At 40.2% G+C, this 18,966-nt stretch overlaps 2 protein-coding genes across 4 annotated transcripts in view; one reads left to right on the top strand and one right to left on the bottom strand.

Moving 5' to 3' along the window:
- Window positions 1-779: 779 nt before the first annotated feature.
- LOC137246271 (uncharacterized) lies at window positions 780-2,594 on the bottom strand. The gene is made up of 2 exons (XM_067777380.1): window positions 1,304-2,594; window positions 780-1,231 (listed from the first exon to the last, which is right to left on the bottom strand). Exon 1 carries the CDS (start codon window positions 2,572-2,574, stop codon window positions 1,591-1,593), a length of 984 nt encoding a protein of 327 aa, XP_067633481.1. The 5' UTR covers window positions 2,575-2,594; the 3' UTR covers window positions 780-1,231; window positions 1,304-1,590.
- A 6,516-nt stretch (window positions 2,595-9,110) lies between these two features.
- LOC137246270 (retinol dehydrogenase 12) overlaps window positions 9,111-18,966 on the top strand; it is a 192,340-nt gene continuing 182,484 nt past the window's right edge. The window contains exon 1 of one of the 3 annotated variants that reach the window (XM_067777377.1): window positions 9,111-9,349. The gene's annotated coding sequence lies outside the window, so the exon portion shown is untranslated. The other 2 variants (XM_067777378.1, XM_067777376.1) reach the window with 2 other exon arrangements.

The raw sequence follows: 18,966 nt of genomic DNA, 5'->3' as shown, positions 1-18,966 counted from the left end.
AATCCTTTACAGCCTCTATCTTTTCGTTCGCAGTGCAGATGCCCTCTGTCGTTACCTTGTGACCCAAATAATTTACTTCCTTTTTAAACAGCGCACACTTTTTGGGACTTAACTTCAGACCAGCGCCAGCTATTCTTTGGAAAACTTCCTCCAAGTTCTTAAGATGTTCATCGAAATTCTTGCCCAATACGATGATGTCGTCCAGGTACACCAAGCATGTTTTCCAATGTAGTCCTTTCAATACCTGATCCATGAGTCTCTCGAAAGTAGCTGGTGCATTACATAGTCCAAAGGGCATTACTGTAAATTGCCAAAGACCATCTCCGACGCTGAAGGCTGTTTTCTCTTTGTCTTCCTCATTTACCTCCACTTGCCAGTAGCCGCTTTTCAAGTCCAGTGTGGAAAACCATTTCGTACCAGAGAGCGAGTCCAGAGTGTCGTCAATTCTTGGCAATGGGTAGCTATCCTTTTTCGTAACGTCATTCAACTTCCGGTAGTCCACGCAAAACCTCATTTTTCCATCCTTCTTCTTTACAAGTACTACCGGTGAGCTCCAGGGACTAGCTGATGGTTCGATGACGCCGCTGTCGCTCATTTCTTGTATAATTTGACTCACAACTTGCCGCTTCGCCAGTGGAACACTACGTGGAGCTTGACGGATCGGCCTCGCATCTCCAGTGTCAATTTGATGTTTCACAACGTTGGTGCGGCCTGGTTTAGAACCATCCTGGTCAAATATGTTCGCGTACTTTAGGAGCAGTTTTTTTGCCTTACTCTGATATGCTTCCTCTAGCCCCTGCGTCCATGCCGTGATGTCATTTGAAAGATTAGTATTACTAGCTGAAACGTGTTCCTGGAGCTGTTCACAGTTAATAACTACTTCAGCCTCTTGGCATCTTCCCAAAATAGCTCCTTTAGTTAGTTTGAGTGGTGAATTGAACTCATTGAGTACTCTTACTGGAACACGTCCATCTTGTTTTGTCATAGCCAGGGTTTTTCCTACAAGTATGTTCAGTGCTGATTTGTTTGCTGCTTCGACAACCCACAATTTGTTTGTCCCACAATCTCCATCAACCTTTGCCCAGATGACTGCTTCGGATTTTGGTGGTATTCGCTGACTCTCTTCCACCAGCACTCGTTTACTGCTGTAGCCTCTCTCGTAGCCGAAATTAAGTGGTACATCCATGTTCTTATATCGCATCGTCTTGCTTTGCATGTCGATCTTGATGCCCTGGTCGATTAAGAAGTCCACTCCAATTATGATTTCATCAACAATCTCTGCCACTATAAAATTGTGTACTACCGTGACGTTCCCAATTGCGACTTCACATGATACTTTTCCTAGAACCGTGCTGTCTTCTCCAGTGGCTGTACGCAATCTTGCTCCATGCAATGGTGTTATCTTCTTGTTGACTAAATCCGCTCGAATGATGGAATGAGATGCACCCGTATCTACAGTCAGTAAACGTTCCTTTCCATCCACATGTCCTCCGACAGTAAGATTGTTTGACCTTCTTCCAATTTGTGAGATAGAGATTATGGGGCATTCAATTGAGGGAGCCAGCTGTCGCCCCTTGCGGCTGACTCGCTTTAGTTTAACGATTGAGTGGACTTGGAGATTTGCTCATCTCCTTCAGCTCTGCGTTTACGGCCACCCACATTGTTGGAGCTATTGGGACCGGTGCTGCAATGTCGTGCAATATGACCTGGGTTGCCGCACTTGAAACATTTAATAACTCCGGCATTTTTCTGTTGTGATCCCTTCAGTGCTTCCAAAATTGTGTCTACCCATTCTGGCCTTTCTACTTCTACACGATGAGCCTTATATGCTGGTTTACTTAATAGGGAGGCAGTTTCCTGAGTCAATGCATGTGATACCGTTTCAGCAAATGTCAGTTTTGGGTTCGCGTATGTAGCTCGCTTCGTTTCCACATCTCGTATGCCATTTATAAAGCTCTGAATCTTCACTCTTTCCGTGTATTCCACGGGTGCATCCGCATTTGCAAGATGAGCCAATCTTTCAATGTCAGAAGCAAACTCCTGCAAGGTCTCGTTAGCTTTTTGGTAGCGGTTTTGCAATTCTATTTGAAATATCTGTTTCCTGTGTTCGCTTCCGTATCGCCGTTCTACAGCAGCCATCAATGCGTCATAACTGTTCCGTTCGTATTCTGGAATAGTCTGTAAGATTTCGGCAGCTGGTCCTTTCAATGCTACGAAGAGTGCGGCAACTTTATCTTCCACATTCCAGTTGTTCACTGCTGCGGTCTTCTCAAACTGTAGCTTAAAGACCTGGAAAGGAACAGAACCGTCAAAGGATGGTGTTTTTACCTTTGAATTACTCGCTGAAACTGCTGGACGATTTAATTGTAACTGCTCCATACGACCCTTCAAATCATCGACTTCTGCCTGAAATTGAGCGATTTTTGCATCCTGCGCTTCCAGCTTTGATGTTACCCTTGCTTCCTGTGCTTCTAACTGTGAAGACATTTGTGCCACCTGCAATGATAAGCGCTCCTCTTGTTCTTCCATCTTTGATGTTATGCGTGTCTCCTGCGATTCCAGTTGGGATGCCATATATGTCTTCTGTTCTTCCAATTGTGATGTTATACGGGTTTCCTGCGATTCCATCTTCGATGTTATGCGTGTCTCCTGCGATTCCAATTGTGATGACATGTTGGTGGATATTTGCGATGACATTTCTGTTATACGTGCCTCTTGCGCTTCCAGTTGGGATGCCAGTTGCGACGACATTGATGCTACTGTCGATGTTTGTGCAGATATTGCAGCCAATATCATGTTCAAGTCTGTGTTGGTAACCGTCTGCGATGTTTCGTTTTTCTCTTCAATTTTTGTTGTTGTTTCGTCCCCATCAGGATAAAAGACAAACTCGTCCACATCAATTCCTTGCGACTCCATTACCTCTCGCAGCCGTGCTTGAAGTTCGATCTTATTGCCGGTTGTATTTAATCCACGGTTCTCCAACTCCTTTTTCAGTTGCTGGATCTTCAATTCACTGAACTTTGCCATGTCCAAGTTGTATTCCCAATCTTCGGAATTTATTCAACAATTCCTCTTCTGACACCAATTGTAACGAATTTTCTGCAAATCCTCTTATTTGCAATCCTCTGCTAAGTTCGAATCACTAAACTGTTGAATAAATAACTCCAATTTGTAGTAATGCAAAATGGCCTTTATTAAAGTGCTTCACAATAACACTCAACTGTGCAGCGAATAGCTTGCTTAATAACCACACTGATTGATAGCTCAATGAAACTCTGCTATTCAAAATAATACTGCTATTGCTCGCTAGATATCGTCTTAATCGGAACTGCTTGACAACTCAAATCAAACTGAATTACTTCTTACTCGCTGGCGCCGCTTTTATAGTTTACGCTGCATACTTCTAGGCTCTTCGATTTCCAGAACTTACTAGTTGTTTCGGCTACAAAATCGCCAGCCACAACTACGTGCACAAATTATTGCTCACTCTTGTGACAACTCAGATAAGGTATATGCATGTGTTTGTAGTTTACAGTCTCCCGCACACACATAAGCGTATAAGTAAATTCATCGGTGTGTGACATCTCATCTCTTGCTGCCTTGTATGTAAATGTTGGTCGTCGGAATGTGTACATATGTGTAGACGCAATTATTTATTCGTTTAAGTAGATACATAAAGATTGAATTATTGATGTGAATGTTTGTAGTTTGCGCACATAGGCATATAAGTAAATGCATCTGTGTGTGACATCTCTCTGGGCTGCCTTATATATGTGTATACTTGATTTAATTATTAACGTAAATACTGCTTGGCATGGCCTTAGCATCGCCTTAGTGATGGGATAATTTAGTGATGCTAATATCCGTGACAGTATTTTAAAAAGGAGTGGGCCATAGTTCTATAGATGGACGCCATTTCGGGATATCGCCATAAAGGTGGACCAGGGGTGACTCTAGAATGAGTTTGTACGATATGGGTATCAAATGAAAGGTAGTAATGAGTATTTTTAAAGGGAGTGATCCTTAGTTCTATAGGTGGGCGTCTTTTCGAGATATCGCCATAAAGGTGGACCACGGGTGACTCTAGAATGAGTTTGTACGATATGGGTATCAAATGAAAGATTGTAATGAGTATTTTAAAAGGGAGTGATCCTTAGTTCTATAGGTGGGCGCCTTTTCGAGATATCGCCACAAAGGTGGACCAGGGGTGACTCTAGAATTTGTTTGTACGATATGGGTATCAAATGAAAGGTGTTAATGAGTATTTTAAAAGGGAGTGGGCCTTAGTTCTATAGGTGGACGCCTTTTCGAGATATCGCCATAAAGATGGACCAGGGGCGACTCTAGAATTTGTTTGTACGATATGGGTATCAAATGAAAGGTGTTAATGAGTATTTTAAAAGGGCGTGGGCCTTAGTTCTATAGGTGGACGCCTTTTTGAGATATCGCCATAAAGGTGGACCAGGGGTGACTCTAGAATTTGTTTGTACGATATGGGTATCGAATGAAAAGTGTTAATGAGTATTTTAAAAGGGCGTGGGCCTTAGTTCTATAGGTGGACGCCTTTTCGAGATATCGCCATAAAGGTGAACCAGGGGTGACTCTGTTGTTGTTGTTGTAGCAATGCTCGCCCCACCTAATAGTCGCGACCGATCACAAATTGTCATCAATATCCTCTAACGGGAGTCCAAGGAAACTTGCCGTTTCAACAGGGGTGGACCATAAGGAGAGGGGTGTTAGAGGCGTTGGTTCCACATTACAATTGAAGAGATGGTTAGTGTCATGTGGGGACACGTTGCAAGCGGGGCATACATTTTGTATGTCGGGGTTGATTCTGGATAGGTAAGAGTTTAACCTTTTACAGTATCCAGAACGAAGTTGAGCAAGAGTGACACGCGTTTCCCTGGGGAGTATGCGTTCCTCTTCCGCAAGTTTTGGATAATTTTCGTTAAGCACTGGATTCACCGGGCAATTCCCGGAATAAATGTCCGACGCCTGTTTATGGAGTTCACCAAGGACCTGCTTGTGTTTTTTCACTTCATACGGCTGGGTTCTCAGGTGTCGTATTTCCTCAAAATGCTTACGGAGATGACTCCTTAAGCCCCTAGGCGGTGCTGGTTCATCAATCAGATGTCTGTTGGGATGCCCAGGTTTCTGGGTATTCAACAGGAACTGTTTGGTCAGCATCTCATTTCTCTCCCTGATGGGGAGTATTCTCGCCTCATTATAAAGATGGTGTTCTGGGGACATAAGAAGACAGTCCGTGGCGATTCTGAGAGCAGTATTTTGGCAGGCCTGTAGTTTCTTCCAGTGGGTGATTTTTAGGCTTGGCGACCATATGGGTGACGCGTAGCACGTAATCGGCTGGCTAATTGCTTTGTATGTAGTCATGAGCGTTTCTTTATCTTTTCCCCAAGTACTGCCAGCGAGGGATTTGAGGATTTTGTTACGGCTCTGAATTCTCGGAACAATTGCGGCTGCGTGCTCACCAAAATGTAGATCCTGATCAAACGTCACACCCAAGGTTTTGGGGTGTAGGACAGTCGGTAGCGTAGTACCATCGACGTGGATGTTCAAAATGGTCGACATTTGGGGCGTCTATGTTGTAAATAAGGTCGCGGAAGATTTAGTCGGCGATAATGCCAGGTTTCGCGAGGCGAAAAAACTGGAGAGATCAGGGAGGTAGCCGTTTATTTTATTGCATAGCGCATCGATCTTTGGGCCTGGGCCTGTGGCCATTATTGTGCAGTCATCAGCGTAGGAAACGATTGTGACTCCTTCCGGTGGTGAAGGTAGCTTAGATATGTAGAAATTAAACAAAAGTGGGTAATAGGACACCACCCCGTGGCACCCCTTGTTTAATTCTCCTTGGTTTTGATGTTTCGTTTCTAAATTGCACCGATGCCTGCCGACCACCCAGATAATTTTCGGTCCACCTTTTAAGACATGGGGGAAGGGTAGACCCTTCCAGGTCCTGCAGTAACGAGCCATGGTTGACCGTATCGAAAGCTTTTGATTGGTCTAGCGCTACGAGAACTGTTCTATGGTAGGGGTATTGATTTAAACCGCAATTTATCTGGGTGCTAATGGCATTTAGCGCGGTGGTGGTGCTATGGAGTTTTCTGAAGCCATGCTGATGAGGGGCTAGCTGCAAATTTGCTTGGAAATAAGGGAGCAAAATGGCTTCAAGCGTCTTTGCCACTGGCGATAGGAGATATATCGGACGATACGTCTCACCTATGTTAGCTGGTTTCCCAGGCTTTAGTAGCGGGACCACCTTGGCCATTTTCCATTTCTCAGGTATGACAAAGGTGGAAAGAGACAAATTGAAGACATGCGCTAAATATTTGAAACCCTCTTTCCCTAGGCTTTTAAGCATCGGCATGGCTATGCCGTCTGGGCCCACTACTTTGGATGGTTTAGCACGACCAATGGCGTCCTCAACCTCTTTAGCGGTGATGGTGATTGGTGACGCGCTGAATTTGTGTTTATGTGCGTGTCTATTGGCTCTCCGTCTATCTTTGTCGACCGTATGATGCATTATATATTGTCGGCAGAAAGCGCTCGCGCATTTTTTCGCGTCCGACAGCACTTTGTCGCCAAAGGCGATGGAAACTTTGTCTTTGTGCTTAGTCGGATTCGATAGGGACTTTCAGGCGTGACTCTAGAATGCGTTTGTACTATATGAGCATCAAACGAAAGGTGTTAATGAGTATTTTAAAAGGGACTGGGCCTTAGTTCTATAGGTGGACGCCTTTTTGAGATATCGCCATAAAGGTGGACCAGGGGTGACTCTAGAATTTGTTTGTACGATATGGGTATCGAATAAAAAGTGTTAATAAGTATTTTAAAAGGGAGTGGGCCTTAGTTCTATAGGTGGACGCCTTTTCGAGATATCGCCATAAAGGTGGACCAGGGGTGACTCCAGAATGCGTTTGTACAATATGAGAATCAAACGAAAGGTGTTAATGAGTATTTTAAAAGGGACTGGGCCTTAGTTATATAGGTGGACGCCTTTTCGAGATACCGCCATAAAGGTGGGCCAGGGGTGACTCTAGAATTTGTTTGTAAGATATGGGTATCAAATGAAAGGTGTTAATGAGTATTTTAAAAGGGAGTGGGTCTTAGTTCTATAGGAGTACGCCTTTTCGAGATATCGCCATAAAGATGGACCAGGGGTGACTCTAGAATTTGTTTGTACGATATGGGTATCAAATGAAAGGTGTTAATGAGTATTTTAAAAGGGCGTGGGCCTTAGTTCTATAGGTGGACGCCTTTTCGAGATACCGCCATAAAGGTGGACCAGGGGTGACTCTAGAATTTGTTTGTAAGATATGGGTATCAAATGAAAGGTGTTAATGAGTATTTTAAAAGGGAGTGGGTCTTAGTTCTATAGGAGGACGCCTTTTCGAGATATCGCCATAGTTATAGTTATTGAAGGTACTCAAAGTCAGCTTTTGATATTAAAATAGCCGTGTTTAATTTCACGCGTATATTTTTACGTTTGAGCGTAAAAAACGCTTATCCTTGCTTAGATAATGCTTAGGAGACCCATCTAGCGGCAGTGGTTAAATAACTAGCTACAGCACAGGGTGTACCGAAAAGCGGAGAGACAACCCTCTGATTGCCATAGGGTATAACATATAGCTGAATCAGTTGCGATGAATTGTGGACACGCATATAATACATAGAATTAGTGTAGAGGGTGAAACTAAGACACATATTTCAGTTACATCTGAGTATAATGCGTATTGAAATTTAGTAGGACCAATTTTATGCGCAGCAATTTCAGAGGTGTATTTAAAGTTTTACGCTTAGCAGTCCACCACAAATCCAACGCACAACATTGCGCATGTATACAAAACAAAAGATCACTTGTTTTTTATGGGCAATTTTTACATCATTTTCCTTTAGCTCTTGTTTTTTTCTCTCTTTCTTTCATTCGGTCAAGCAGTCAAGTGTGACGTAGATGCGCAGAACGAAGCAATTTTGAACTCGTGAATGCGCAATCTTCTGTGTTTGATTTGTGGCAGTCCATATAAAGTTTAAGCGTAAACGTCTATCGATAAAAAAAAATAAACACAGCTAATAGCCGTGTTTTATTTTTCACACGCGTATACGTTTACGTTTGCGCGTAAAAAAACGCTTATCTTCGCTTAGACAATGCTTAGGAGACCCATCTAACGGCTGTATTAAAAAACTAGCTACAGCACAGGGTGTACCGAAAAGCGGAGACACAACCCTCTGATGGCCATAGCGTACACCATATAGCTGAATGAGGTGCGGAGAATTGTGGACACACATAGAATACATAGAGTTAGTGTAGTCTATAAATGTAAAAAAAATCACAGCTAATTACCGTGTTTTTTTACACGCGTATACGTTTCGTTTGCGCTTGCAAAAAAACGACTATCCTCGCTTAGATAATGCTTAGGAGACCCATATAGCGGAAATTGTTAAACAGCACAGGGTGTACCGAAAAGTGGAGACACAACCCTCTGTTGTATTTATGTGGATAACATATAGCTGAATCAGTTGTGATAAATAGTGGACGCGGATAGAATACACAGAATTAGTAAAGAGGGTGAAGCATAGACACATATTTCAGTTACATTTGAGGATAATGCGTATTGAAATTTAGTAGTACTAATTTTATGCGTAGCAATTTCAGAGGTGTATTTAAAGTTTGTCGCTTAGCAATCCATATAAAGTTTAAGCGTAAACGTATATAGATGTGAAAAAAAAACACATCTAATGTTAAGAATTTACCATATAGTCAAATCGTAACTGTGGGTACCCCTTTATATGTCAGCATTTTATTAATAACAATCTGAAACTACGTAAGTATTTTTCCAGTTTTTGCTTGATTTTCACGTTGTTTTATACTTTCAGTGCGTTCGGTTTTCAAAAGTCAATGCTTTCAAAAATAAGCACACCAAGTTAGCAATATTGGGAGCAGCCTAATTCTCCTCAATTTTTTCAACAGCCGATTTCGCATAACTCTTTAATTCCTCAGTTCGAATTCACCACATCCAAATTCCCCACTTTATTGTAGAATCGCCCTGCCTTTCAGCATTTTTTTGTTATCAGCTGCTCAGCTGTGTTTGACGGGTGGTGAATAGTTAAAGTGATTTCATATGTATGCTTTAAGAGCATTTGTTTACATTTCTACAAAATTATTATTGCACTTTTTTAAAAGCATTTCGTATAAGCAAAGTAATTTTAAGTTATAAGTGATTAAGTGTACATTATCCAAAGAGAATTTGAATGCATTAAAGCTGTAGATGGAAGAATGTTTTGTTTCTTCGGCTGCTTCTTCACCTCTACATGCCAGACCAGAAACCAACAGGTGAGCAAAAGAGTATTATTCATTTATAATTTTACATAGTTGGGAAATAGAACACACTGACATTGAATATATTGCGATGTGATGGCTCACAGGCGGTGAAGATGTGCCGGCAAATTTTGTAAGAATAGTCACTTGGCAAGTTTCTCCGCGAGCGGTCATCATTTAAATGTAATGCTTTTCATTTTCGAGTATTAATTGTTAATACCTTAAAATATTGATTTTGTGAACGCAAGCGCGCCCATATATATTAGTATAACATTGTGTAAACGTCGTAATTGATAATTTGTGAGGGAAGAATCAATTACACAACTCCTTAAGTTAATTGCTGTGACTCAACAGAGGCCCACGGCCATAAGAAGCAACAATAATTAACGAAAATTTTATGATAGATAATTGATGTAGTCGTAACGACGTGTGTTAACTAACTATAATTCTAAATATCTTCATTGCCTCAACAAAACGAAACTATAAATTGTTTTGTGCCAGGTAAACTGAGTTCTAAAGGTCCCTATATATGCAATGCGGAAATATGCATACAATTCGTAAGCTTGAAAAATGCGTTTCCATTGTTTATCACCAGAGTATGACGTTACTCTAACGCCTGGCTGATGTTCAAAAGACAATATTGACAAAAATGCTACTTAGCAGGTTTAAGCTTGAAGCCATTAAGAACCTACCCTGAGCAGCTCGTAAGAAGTGACATTGATGTGATTCAACAGGTTCTAATTCGGAAGTTCTAAACAATTATGCAAAATAGGTCTACTATTATGTTTATATAGTTTTAGGTTGTTATTACTATGCCCACCGATGTTTAGATAGATATATGTACATACATGTATGAATAGTATTAACGCATTTGGCGAACTAGTTAGAAGTTACTAACAAAGTAAAGATATGAATACATAAGGATTTAAGTCAACTTCTGAATGGCAAATATTTACGTTAGCGGGCGAAAAGTAGTTTCTAAAAAGCAATTTCGGTATTTATGTTGTGTCTGACCGTTCAATAGTCGAAGAATAGAAAGTTATTTTTGACCATGTTTCTGCTTTGCGTTCGTGCCGTGAATATAAACACATACCTACATTATTAAAATTTGTACATATGTATATACCTGCGAGCTTTTTTCAATTATCAATACCAATAAGTTCGGCTTATATCAATTTCTGTAGGTATGTATGTTGCACGTTTTATTGTAAACAACCTATGTAATTCAAAAAATTCAACTTTTGAGATTTTCTGATACCTCAAAGTAATCGTCTGACTAGATTATGCTTTAAGATAAAGAATACTCCGTAAAACGAGAATGGTCAGCATAGCCGCTTTTGAGTATCTTATAATATAATACTCTAAGAAGAATTAAAACTTTGTTTGAATTTTTCCAATAAAAATTTGAATTTTGAGTTAGATACTGTTCACAATAAAACATTGTCCCCAGCGGACTAGGGGGTTATAATATACCCGCGGTAGGTATGCCTGTCGTAAGAAGCGACTAAAATACCAAATAGATTCAAGAGGTTGTGTAGCGCAACCCTTTCAAGGGGTTGCCAGCGCAATATATAGCTTCTCCAACCCAATTGTCAACCTCACCTATAAGTGGCGAATCCTGTTTCATTAAGAGCCGAGCCTCTGGCGACCCCAAACTCCTCATGGATATAGGGGGTAGGAGGGCGGGATGGCCTAGAAGGTCGCATGTGGTCATAACAAATCGTTCCCGAGATGGTCGGGCTTGGTGCCGGAACGTACCGGATCTGCGTCCGGCGAGGGACCATCATCATCGGCTTTCGGAGGAGTGTCCTTATCGCAACAACAACAACAATAAAACCTTTCACATGTACTGAAGCACATACACCAATCCAGTGCGGCTTATACCAACTTATAGTGTAATTTAACTTTGAAATTTGAGAAAGAGACTCGGGATTTTTTATTATTACCTGACCTATATAGTCCAAATTATATTTTTATTGTGACTTGGTTATTTGACATCCATTTCTAAAATTGAAATACCATTATTTTGATCTTTTTAAGCTCCATATATCCTTATAAGGGCCTTTGGGCCTTTTCACTAAGTCCATTTAAGTATGCTGCTCGTTTCACCAAGCGACGAAAAAACGACTGCAGATCGGAAAGACATAAGAGGAAGGGGAAGCAGCTATAATTTCAAAAATCGAATGCCAAGTAACTAAGGCTTTTGTAATTTGTTTATTTGGTATCGGGCCAGATCAAGTCTAAAATATATATGTATATATATGTATATATATATATATATATATATACATAGACTAATTAAGAACAATGTGGTCATATTGATCATGGTAAATTTGGTTATAATAAATTCTTCCCGTCCTGGTCGGGCTAGTAACCGAATGGTGCTTGTGACCGAAACGTATTGGATATATGTATATCCGGTAAATGGCCTTCAACATCGATAATACCCCCCAAAACTTTCGGGGAGTCTCCTTATCGCCACAACAACAACAATAGCTGTTTGAAATCATGCACTTGGCGAATCATTTTCTAATTTCTATTAATTTTTATTTTTATAACTGATCATTTTCTTCTTAACGATTTGTTCTATATACAAGTTTAATCGCTGTAGAAGCTATAATTGATTTGACCGTTATTAAAGTACTTATAGACAGATATTCATTTTCATTCCTTCGATACATTCTATTTCATATTTTTATTAGCACTATATTAGTTGACTTTCTTAGTCCAATACTACATTCTTACTTCTACTGTTGCCAATGAACTCTAAATATTTTTTTCACTTCACCTTTTCAATTTTCACATGCTACCAAATTTTTATACTCAGCTGAGCAGAGCTCACAGAGTATATTAGCTTCGTTCGCATAACGGTACCCCGTAACGGCATAAACCAATCGAGATAGATATAGACTTCTATATATCAAAATGATCTGGGTGAAAAAAGAAATTCATTTAGCCATGTCCGCCTGTAAACACGATAACTTGAGTAAGTTTTGAGGTATCTTAATGTAATTTGGTATGTACGTTCCTGGGCACTCATCTCAGACCGCTATTTAAAATAAACGAAATCTGACTATAAGGTCGCCCACCTTTTCGATATCGAAAATTTCGAAAACCAGAAAAAGTGCGATAATTCCTTACCAAAGACGGATAAAGCGATGAAACTTGGTAGGTGGGTTGACCTTATGATACAGAATAGAAAAATAGTAAAATTTGGACGATGGGGGTGGCACCGCCCACTTTTAGAATAAGGTAATACAAAAGTTTTGCAAGCTTTAATTTAGCAGTCGTTGAAGGTATCATGATGAAATTTGGCAGGAACGCTGCTCCTTTTAATATATGTGTGCTAAATAAAAATTACCAAAATCGGATGACGAACACGCCCACATTAAAAAAAAATTTTTTTAAGTCTAATTTTAACACAAAATTTTATATCTTTACAGGATATAAGTAAATTATATCAACATTCAACTCCAGTAATAATATGCTGCAACAAAATACAAAAATAAAAGAAAATTTCAAAATGGGCGTGGCTCCACCCTTTTTCATTTAATTTGTCTAGAATAATTTTAATGCCATAAGTCGAACAAAAATTTACCAATTCTTGTGAAATTTGGCAAGGGCATAGCTTCTATGAGGATAACTGTTTTCTGTGAAAATGGTCGAAATCGTTTGAAACCACGCCCAGTTTTTATACACAGTCGACCGTCTGTCCTTCAGCCCGGCCGTTAACAAGATAACTTGAGCAAAAATCGAATTATCTTTACTAAACTTAGTTCACGTACTGATCTAAAATCACTTTATCTTGCTAATAAAAGTGGGCAAAATCCGACTATGACCACGCCTACTTTTTCGTTATCGAAAATTTCGAAAAAAGAAAAAAATGCCATAATTCTATACCAAATACGAAAAAGGGATGAAAAATGGTGATTGAATTGGTTTTTTGACGCAAAATATTACTTTAGAAAAATCTTTCTAAAATGGGTGTGACACCTACCATATTAAGTAGGAGAAAATGAAAAAGTTCTGCGGGGCGAAATTAAAAGCCCTTGGAATTATGGCAGGAATACTGTTCGTGGTATTACATATAACACAAATTAGCGGTACCCGACAGATGATGTTCTGGGTCACCCTGGTTCACATTTTGGGCGATATCTCGAAAAGGCCTTCACATATACAACTTAGGGCTACTCCCTTTTAAAATACTTATTAACACCTTTAATTTGATATCCATATCGTACAAACACATTCTAGAGTCACCCCTGGTTCACTTTTATGGCGATATCCGGAAATGGCATCCACCTATAGAACTATGGCCCACTCCCTTTTAAAATACTTTTTAATACCTTCTATTCGATACCCATGTCATACAAACACATTCCAGGCTTACCCTAGGTTCATTTTCCCCTATTTTGTCTCCAAAGCTCTCAGCTCAACCCGAAGTTAGCCTTCCTTACTTGTTCCTACTTGCAATACATAAAATGTACGTACCTTAGCCATTACCAATTTTCAATACCAATGTTCATTACTAATTTTTTGTGTGCCACATTCGTTTAGCGATTGTTGGCTGCTTTTTCAACATTTTCACTTACTAAAACGTTTTAGTGCTTATTCAGCTTTATGGTTTACCTTTTTGTATATGCAGTTACTTTCGAACGACACTTATACTGAGTGATTGAGGAATACATACATACACGCGTGCATGAGACACGTATGGAGCTTGGTTTTATTTTTGAATCGAATTTACTTTCTTACGTTTGGCTTTTGCTATTCTCTTTAAGTTCTTTTAAGCCATATCTTTTATGTTAAAGAATCATTTCAAGGCATTAATGAAGTACTTGGTACGTACATATCGTACTCCTAGTTATAACCGAGTTTCATATTTCAAAACTGTCCGAGGGATATTCGGTGCATATTTTGCATATTATGAGCAACGGGTTTTATCCTTCCTTACCGATAACTAGAGCCAAGAGCAAATGTCAATCCATGCTTCACATGTTTTCGCCAGCTCATCGTAATCCACGTGATCTGAGTTGGCGCTAATGCTCTATTAATTTAATGCTCTAAATATTGCAGTAAAACTGGTGCAAGGTCTTTCGAAATTAACTTGTAATTTAATAAAGTTTTTTGTTTGCTTTTGTTTTTATGTTTGAGTGTAGGTACGTTCACTTTATCAGCACATTTTGAAGCAAACAGTGTAATTTAACACAAAAATATGAAAAAAAAATCAAAAAAAAAAAAAACGATGATTCTGTTTAGGCAGTGTTATTTTAGCTATGTTGTTGTTTTGGTAGCGGTAAGGACACTCCCCAAAGGCCTTGCGGAGTGTTTTCGATGTTGATGGTGCTGTGCCGGATGCAGATCCTGTACGCTCCGGTAACAAGCACCATTAATGTACTAGCCCGACCATCTCGAGAACGATTTGGTATGACCACATGAAACCTTCTAGGCCATACCGCCCTCCCACCCCCTAGATTCATGTGAACTTTGGAGTCGCCAGAGCCTCGGCTGCTAAAGAAACAGGATTCGTCACGGGTAGGTAAGGTTGACAATTGGGTTGGAGAAACTATACATATATTGCGCTAGCAATCCCTTGAAAGGGTTGCGCAACACAACCCCTAGAATTAATGTGGTATTTTAGTCGCCTTTTACGACAGGCCTACCTGCCACAGATATATCCCACATTAGGGGAGTGTCCTTATCGCTACAACATTAACAACAGCTTAGAAAAGTACCGGGAAACACTTTCTAACAGTTTCCTCCTTTGAATTGAGTAGCTCTGATATAAGGAATGAACTCTCACTGCCTTGATGTTACCAATTGGTGTCATCTATTTTCTATCTATAAATATAAATGAGATTCTCTGTAAGTTGTCCGTTTCTAACTTCGAATGGGCAACATGAAATAACGAACAAATTTGTAAGACATATTTTTACTGTTGTTGTTGCAGCGACCATGACACTCGCCGAAGGTTTTAGGGAGTGTTATCGATGTTGATGGTCCTTTGCCGGATATTTTTACTCGAAGAAGATTATAGGCATATTTTTATCACGCAGTTCCGGAAAGAAAGCCAGCTACCGACCTATTCTATAACATCTTAGCATACATCTGATACAGTTTGTTGTTATAACCACTGTTTTTGACGCTGGTCATCAACCAAATGCTTAGTCGTTTCGCCAAGGAACCATTCAAACACACGGCATGGTCATATGATGTTTCAGGCATCAGAAGTGACAAACGCCTGCCACAAATTAGATAAATCAGGCGCTTCGGCATTTACGTGTCTGAAAATCAGACGTTGAGTGAACAGCCAAAACAAAGTTCAAATAAAACAACATCCGCTGCGATTGATAGTTTTATAAGCGATGGGAAATCAAACAACACGCACCTATCCTTCATACCTCGATTCCTCATTCCTATAATATATAACGTTTAAACTTTTCTAACCTCTTCTTTTCTACATCAAATCAGCATATTCTAAAGTATGGCAAAATTCTATTAAAACAAGTAAGGAAGGTTAAGTTCGGGTGTAACCGAACATTACATACTCAGTTGAGAGCTATGGTGACAACATAAGGGAAAATAACCATGTAGGAAAATGAACCGAGGGAAACCCTGGAATGGGTTTGTATGACATGTGTATCAAATGAAAGGCATTAAAGAGTATTTTATGAGGGAGTGGGCCATAGTTCTATAGGTGGACGCCATTTAGGGATATAGCCATGAAGGTGGATCAGGGTTGACTCTAGAATGCGTTTGTACGATATGGGTATCAAATGAAAGGTGTTAATGAGTATTTTAAAAGGGAGTAATCCTTAGTTCCATAGGTGGACGCCGTTTCGAGATATTGCCATAAAGGTGGACCAGGGGTGACCCTATAATTTGTTTGTACAATATGGGTATCAAAAGAAAGGTGTTAATGAGTATTTTAAAAGGGAGTGGTGCTTAGTTCCACAGGTGGACGCCGTTTCGAGATATCGCCATAAAGGTGGACCAGGTGTCACCCTAGAATTTGTTTGTACGATATTGGTATCAAATTAAAGGTATTAATAAGGGTTTTAAAAGGGAGTGGTGGTAGTTGTATAGGTGGTCGCCTTTTCGAGATATCGCCATAAAAGTGGACCAGGGGTGACTCTAGAATGCGTTTGTACGATATGGGTATCAAATGAAAGGTGTTAATGAGTATTTTAAAAGGGAGTAATCCTTAGTTCCATAGGTGGACGCCGTTTCGAGATATCGCCATAAAGGTGGACCAGGGGCGACCCTAGAATTTGTTTGTACAATATGGGTATCAAAAGAAAGGTGTTAATGAGTATTTTAAAAGGGAGTGGTGCTTAGTTCCACAGGTGGACGCCGTTTCGAGATATCGCCATAAAGGTGGACCAGGTGTCACCCTAGAATTTGTTTGTACAATATGGGTATCAAAAGAAAGGTGTTAATGAGTATTTTAAAAGGGAGTAATCCTTAGTTCCATAGGTGGGCGCCGTTTCGAGATATCGCCACAAAGGTGGACCAGGGGTGACCCTAGAATTTGTTTGTACAATATGGGCATCAAACGAATGGTGTTAATGAGTATTTTAAAAGGCAGTGGGCCTTAGTTCTATAGGTGGACGCCGTTTCGAAATATCGCCATAAAGGTGGACCAGGGGTGACTCTAGACTTTGTTTGTACGATATGGGTATCAAATGAAAGGTGTTAATGAGTATTTTTAAAAAGGAGTGGTGGTTGTTGTATAGGTGGTCGCCTCTTCGAGATATCGCCATAAAGGTGGACCAGGGGTCACTCTGGAATTTGTTTGTACGATATGGGTATCAAATGAAAGGTGTTAATGAGTATTTTAAAGTGGAGTGGGCCTTAGTTCTATAGGTGGACGCCTTTTCGAGATATCGCCATAAAGGTGGACCAGGGGTGACTCTAGAATGCGTTTGTATGATATGGGTATCAAATGAAATGTGTTAATGAGTATTTTAAAAGCGAGTAATCCTTAGTTCCATAGGTGGACGCCTTTTCGAGATATCGCCATAAAGGTGGACCAGGGGTGACTCTCGAATTTGTTTGTACGATATGGGTATCAAATGAAAGGTGTTAATGAGTATTTTAAAAGGGATTGGGCTTAGTTCTATAGGTGGACGGCTTTTCGAGATATCGCCATAAAGGTGGGCCAGGGGTGACTCTAGAATTTGTTTGTACGATATGGGTATCAAATGAAAGGTGTTAATGAGTAGTTTAAAATGGAGTGGGCCTTAGTTCTATAGGTGGACGCCTTTTCGATATATCGCCATAAAGGTGGACCAGGGGTCACTCTGGAATTTGTTTGTACGATATGGGTATCAAATGAAAGGTGTTAATGAGTATTTTAAAGTGGAGTGGGCCTTAGTTCTATAGGTGGACGCCTTTTCGAGATATCGCCATAAAAGTGGACCAGGGGTCACTCTGGAATTTGTTTGTACGATATGGGTATCAAATGAAAGGTGTTAATGAGTATTTTAAAAGGGAGTGGGCCTTAGGTCTATAGGTGGACGCCTTTTCGGGATATCACCATAAAGGTGGACCAGGGGGGACTCTAAAATTTGTTTGTACGATATGGGTATCAAATGAAAGGTGTTAATGAGTAGTTTAAAATGGAGTGGGCCTTAGTTCTATAGGTGGACGCCTTTTCGATATATCGCCATAAAGGTGGACCAGGGGTCACTCTGGAATTTGTTTGTACGATATGGGTATCAAATGAAAGGTGTTAATGAGTATTTTAAAGTGGAGTGGGCCTTAGTTCTATAGGTGGACGCCTTTTCGAGATATCGCCATAAAGGTGGACCACGGGTCACTCTGGAATTTGTTTGTACGATATGGGTATCAAATGAAAGGTGTTAATGAGTATTTTAAAAATGCGTTGGCCTCAGTTCTATAGGTGGACGCCTTTTCGAGATATCGCCATAAAGGTGGACGAGGGGTGACTCTAGAATTTGTTTGTACGATATGGGTATCAAATGAAAGGTGTTAATGAGTATTTTAAAAGAGAGTGGGCCTTAGTTCTATAGGTGGACGCCTTTTCGGGATATCGTTATAAAGGTGGACCAGGAGTGACTCTAGAATGCGTTTGTACAATATGGGTATCAAACGAAAGGTGTTAATGAGTGTTTTAAAAGGGAGTGGGCCTTAGTTCTATGGGTGGACGCCTTTTCGAGATATTGCCATAAAGGTGGACCAGGGGTGACTCTAGAATTTGTTTGTACGATACGGGTATCAAATGAAAGGTGTTTATGAGTATTTTAAAATGGAGTGGGCCTTAGTTCTATGGGTGGACGCCTTTTCGAGATATCGCCATAAAGGTGGACCAGGGGTGACTCTAGACTTTGTTTGTACGATATGGGTATCAAATGAAAGGTGTTAATGAGTATTTTAAAAGGGAGTGGGCCTTAGTTTTATAGGTGGACGCCTTTTCGAGATATCGCCATAAAGGTGGACCTGGGATGACTCTAGAATGCGTTTGTACAATATGGGTATCAAATGAAAGGTGTTAATGAGTATTTTAAAAGGGAGTGGGCCTTAGTTCTATGGGTGGACGCCTTTTCGAGATATCGCCATAAAGGTGGACCAGGGGTGACTTTAGAATTTGTTTACGATTTGCGTATCAA

This window comes from Eurosta solidaginis, chromosome 3, assembly GCF_040869045.1.
Source record: "Eurosta solidaginis isolate ZX-2024a chromosome 3, ASM4086904v1, whole genome shotgun sequence".
NCBI classification, from domain to species: Eukaryota; Metazoa; Arthropoda; class Insecta; order Diptera; family Tephritidae; genus Eurosta; species Eurosta solidaginis.
This window is presented reverse-complemented; position numbering and strand designations above follow the sequence as displayed.

Excerpts from the sequence above, each read along its gene's own strand:
- LOC137246271 (XM_067777380.1), bottom strand. The coding sequence starts at position 2,574 with ATGGCATCCCAACTGGAATCGCAGGAGACACGCATAACATCAAAGATG.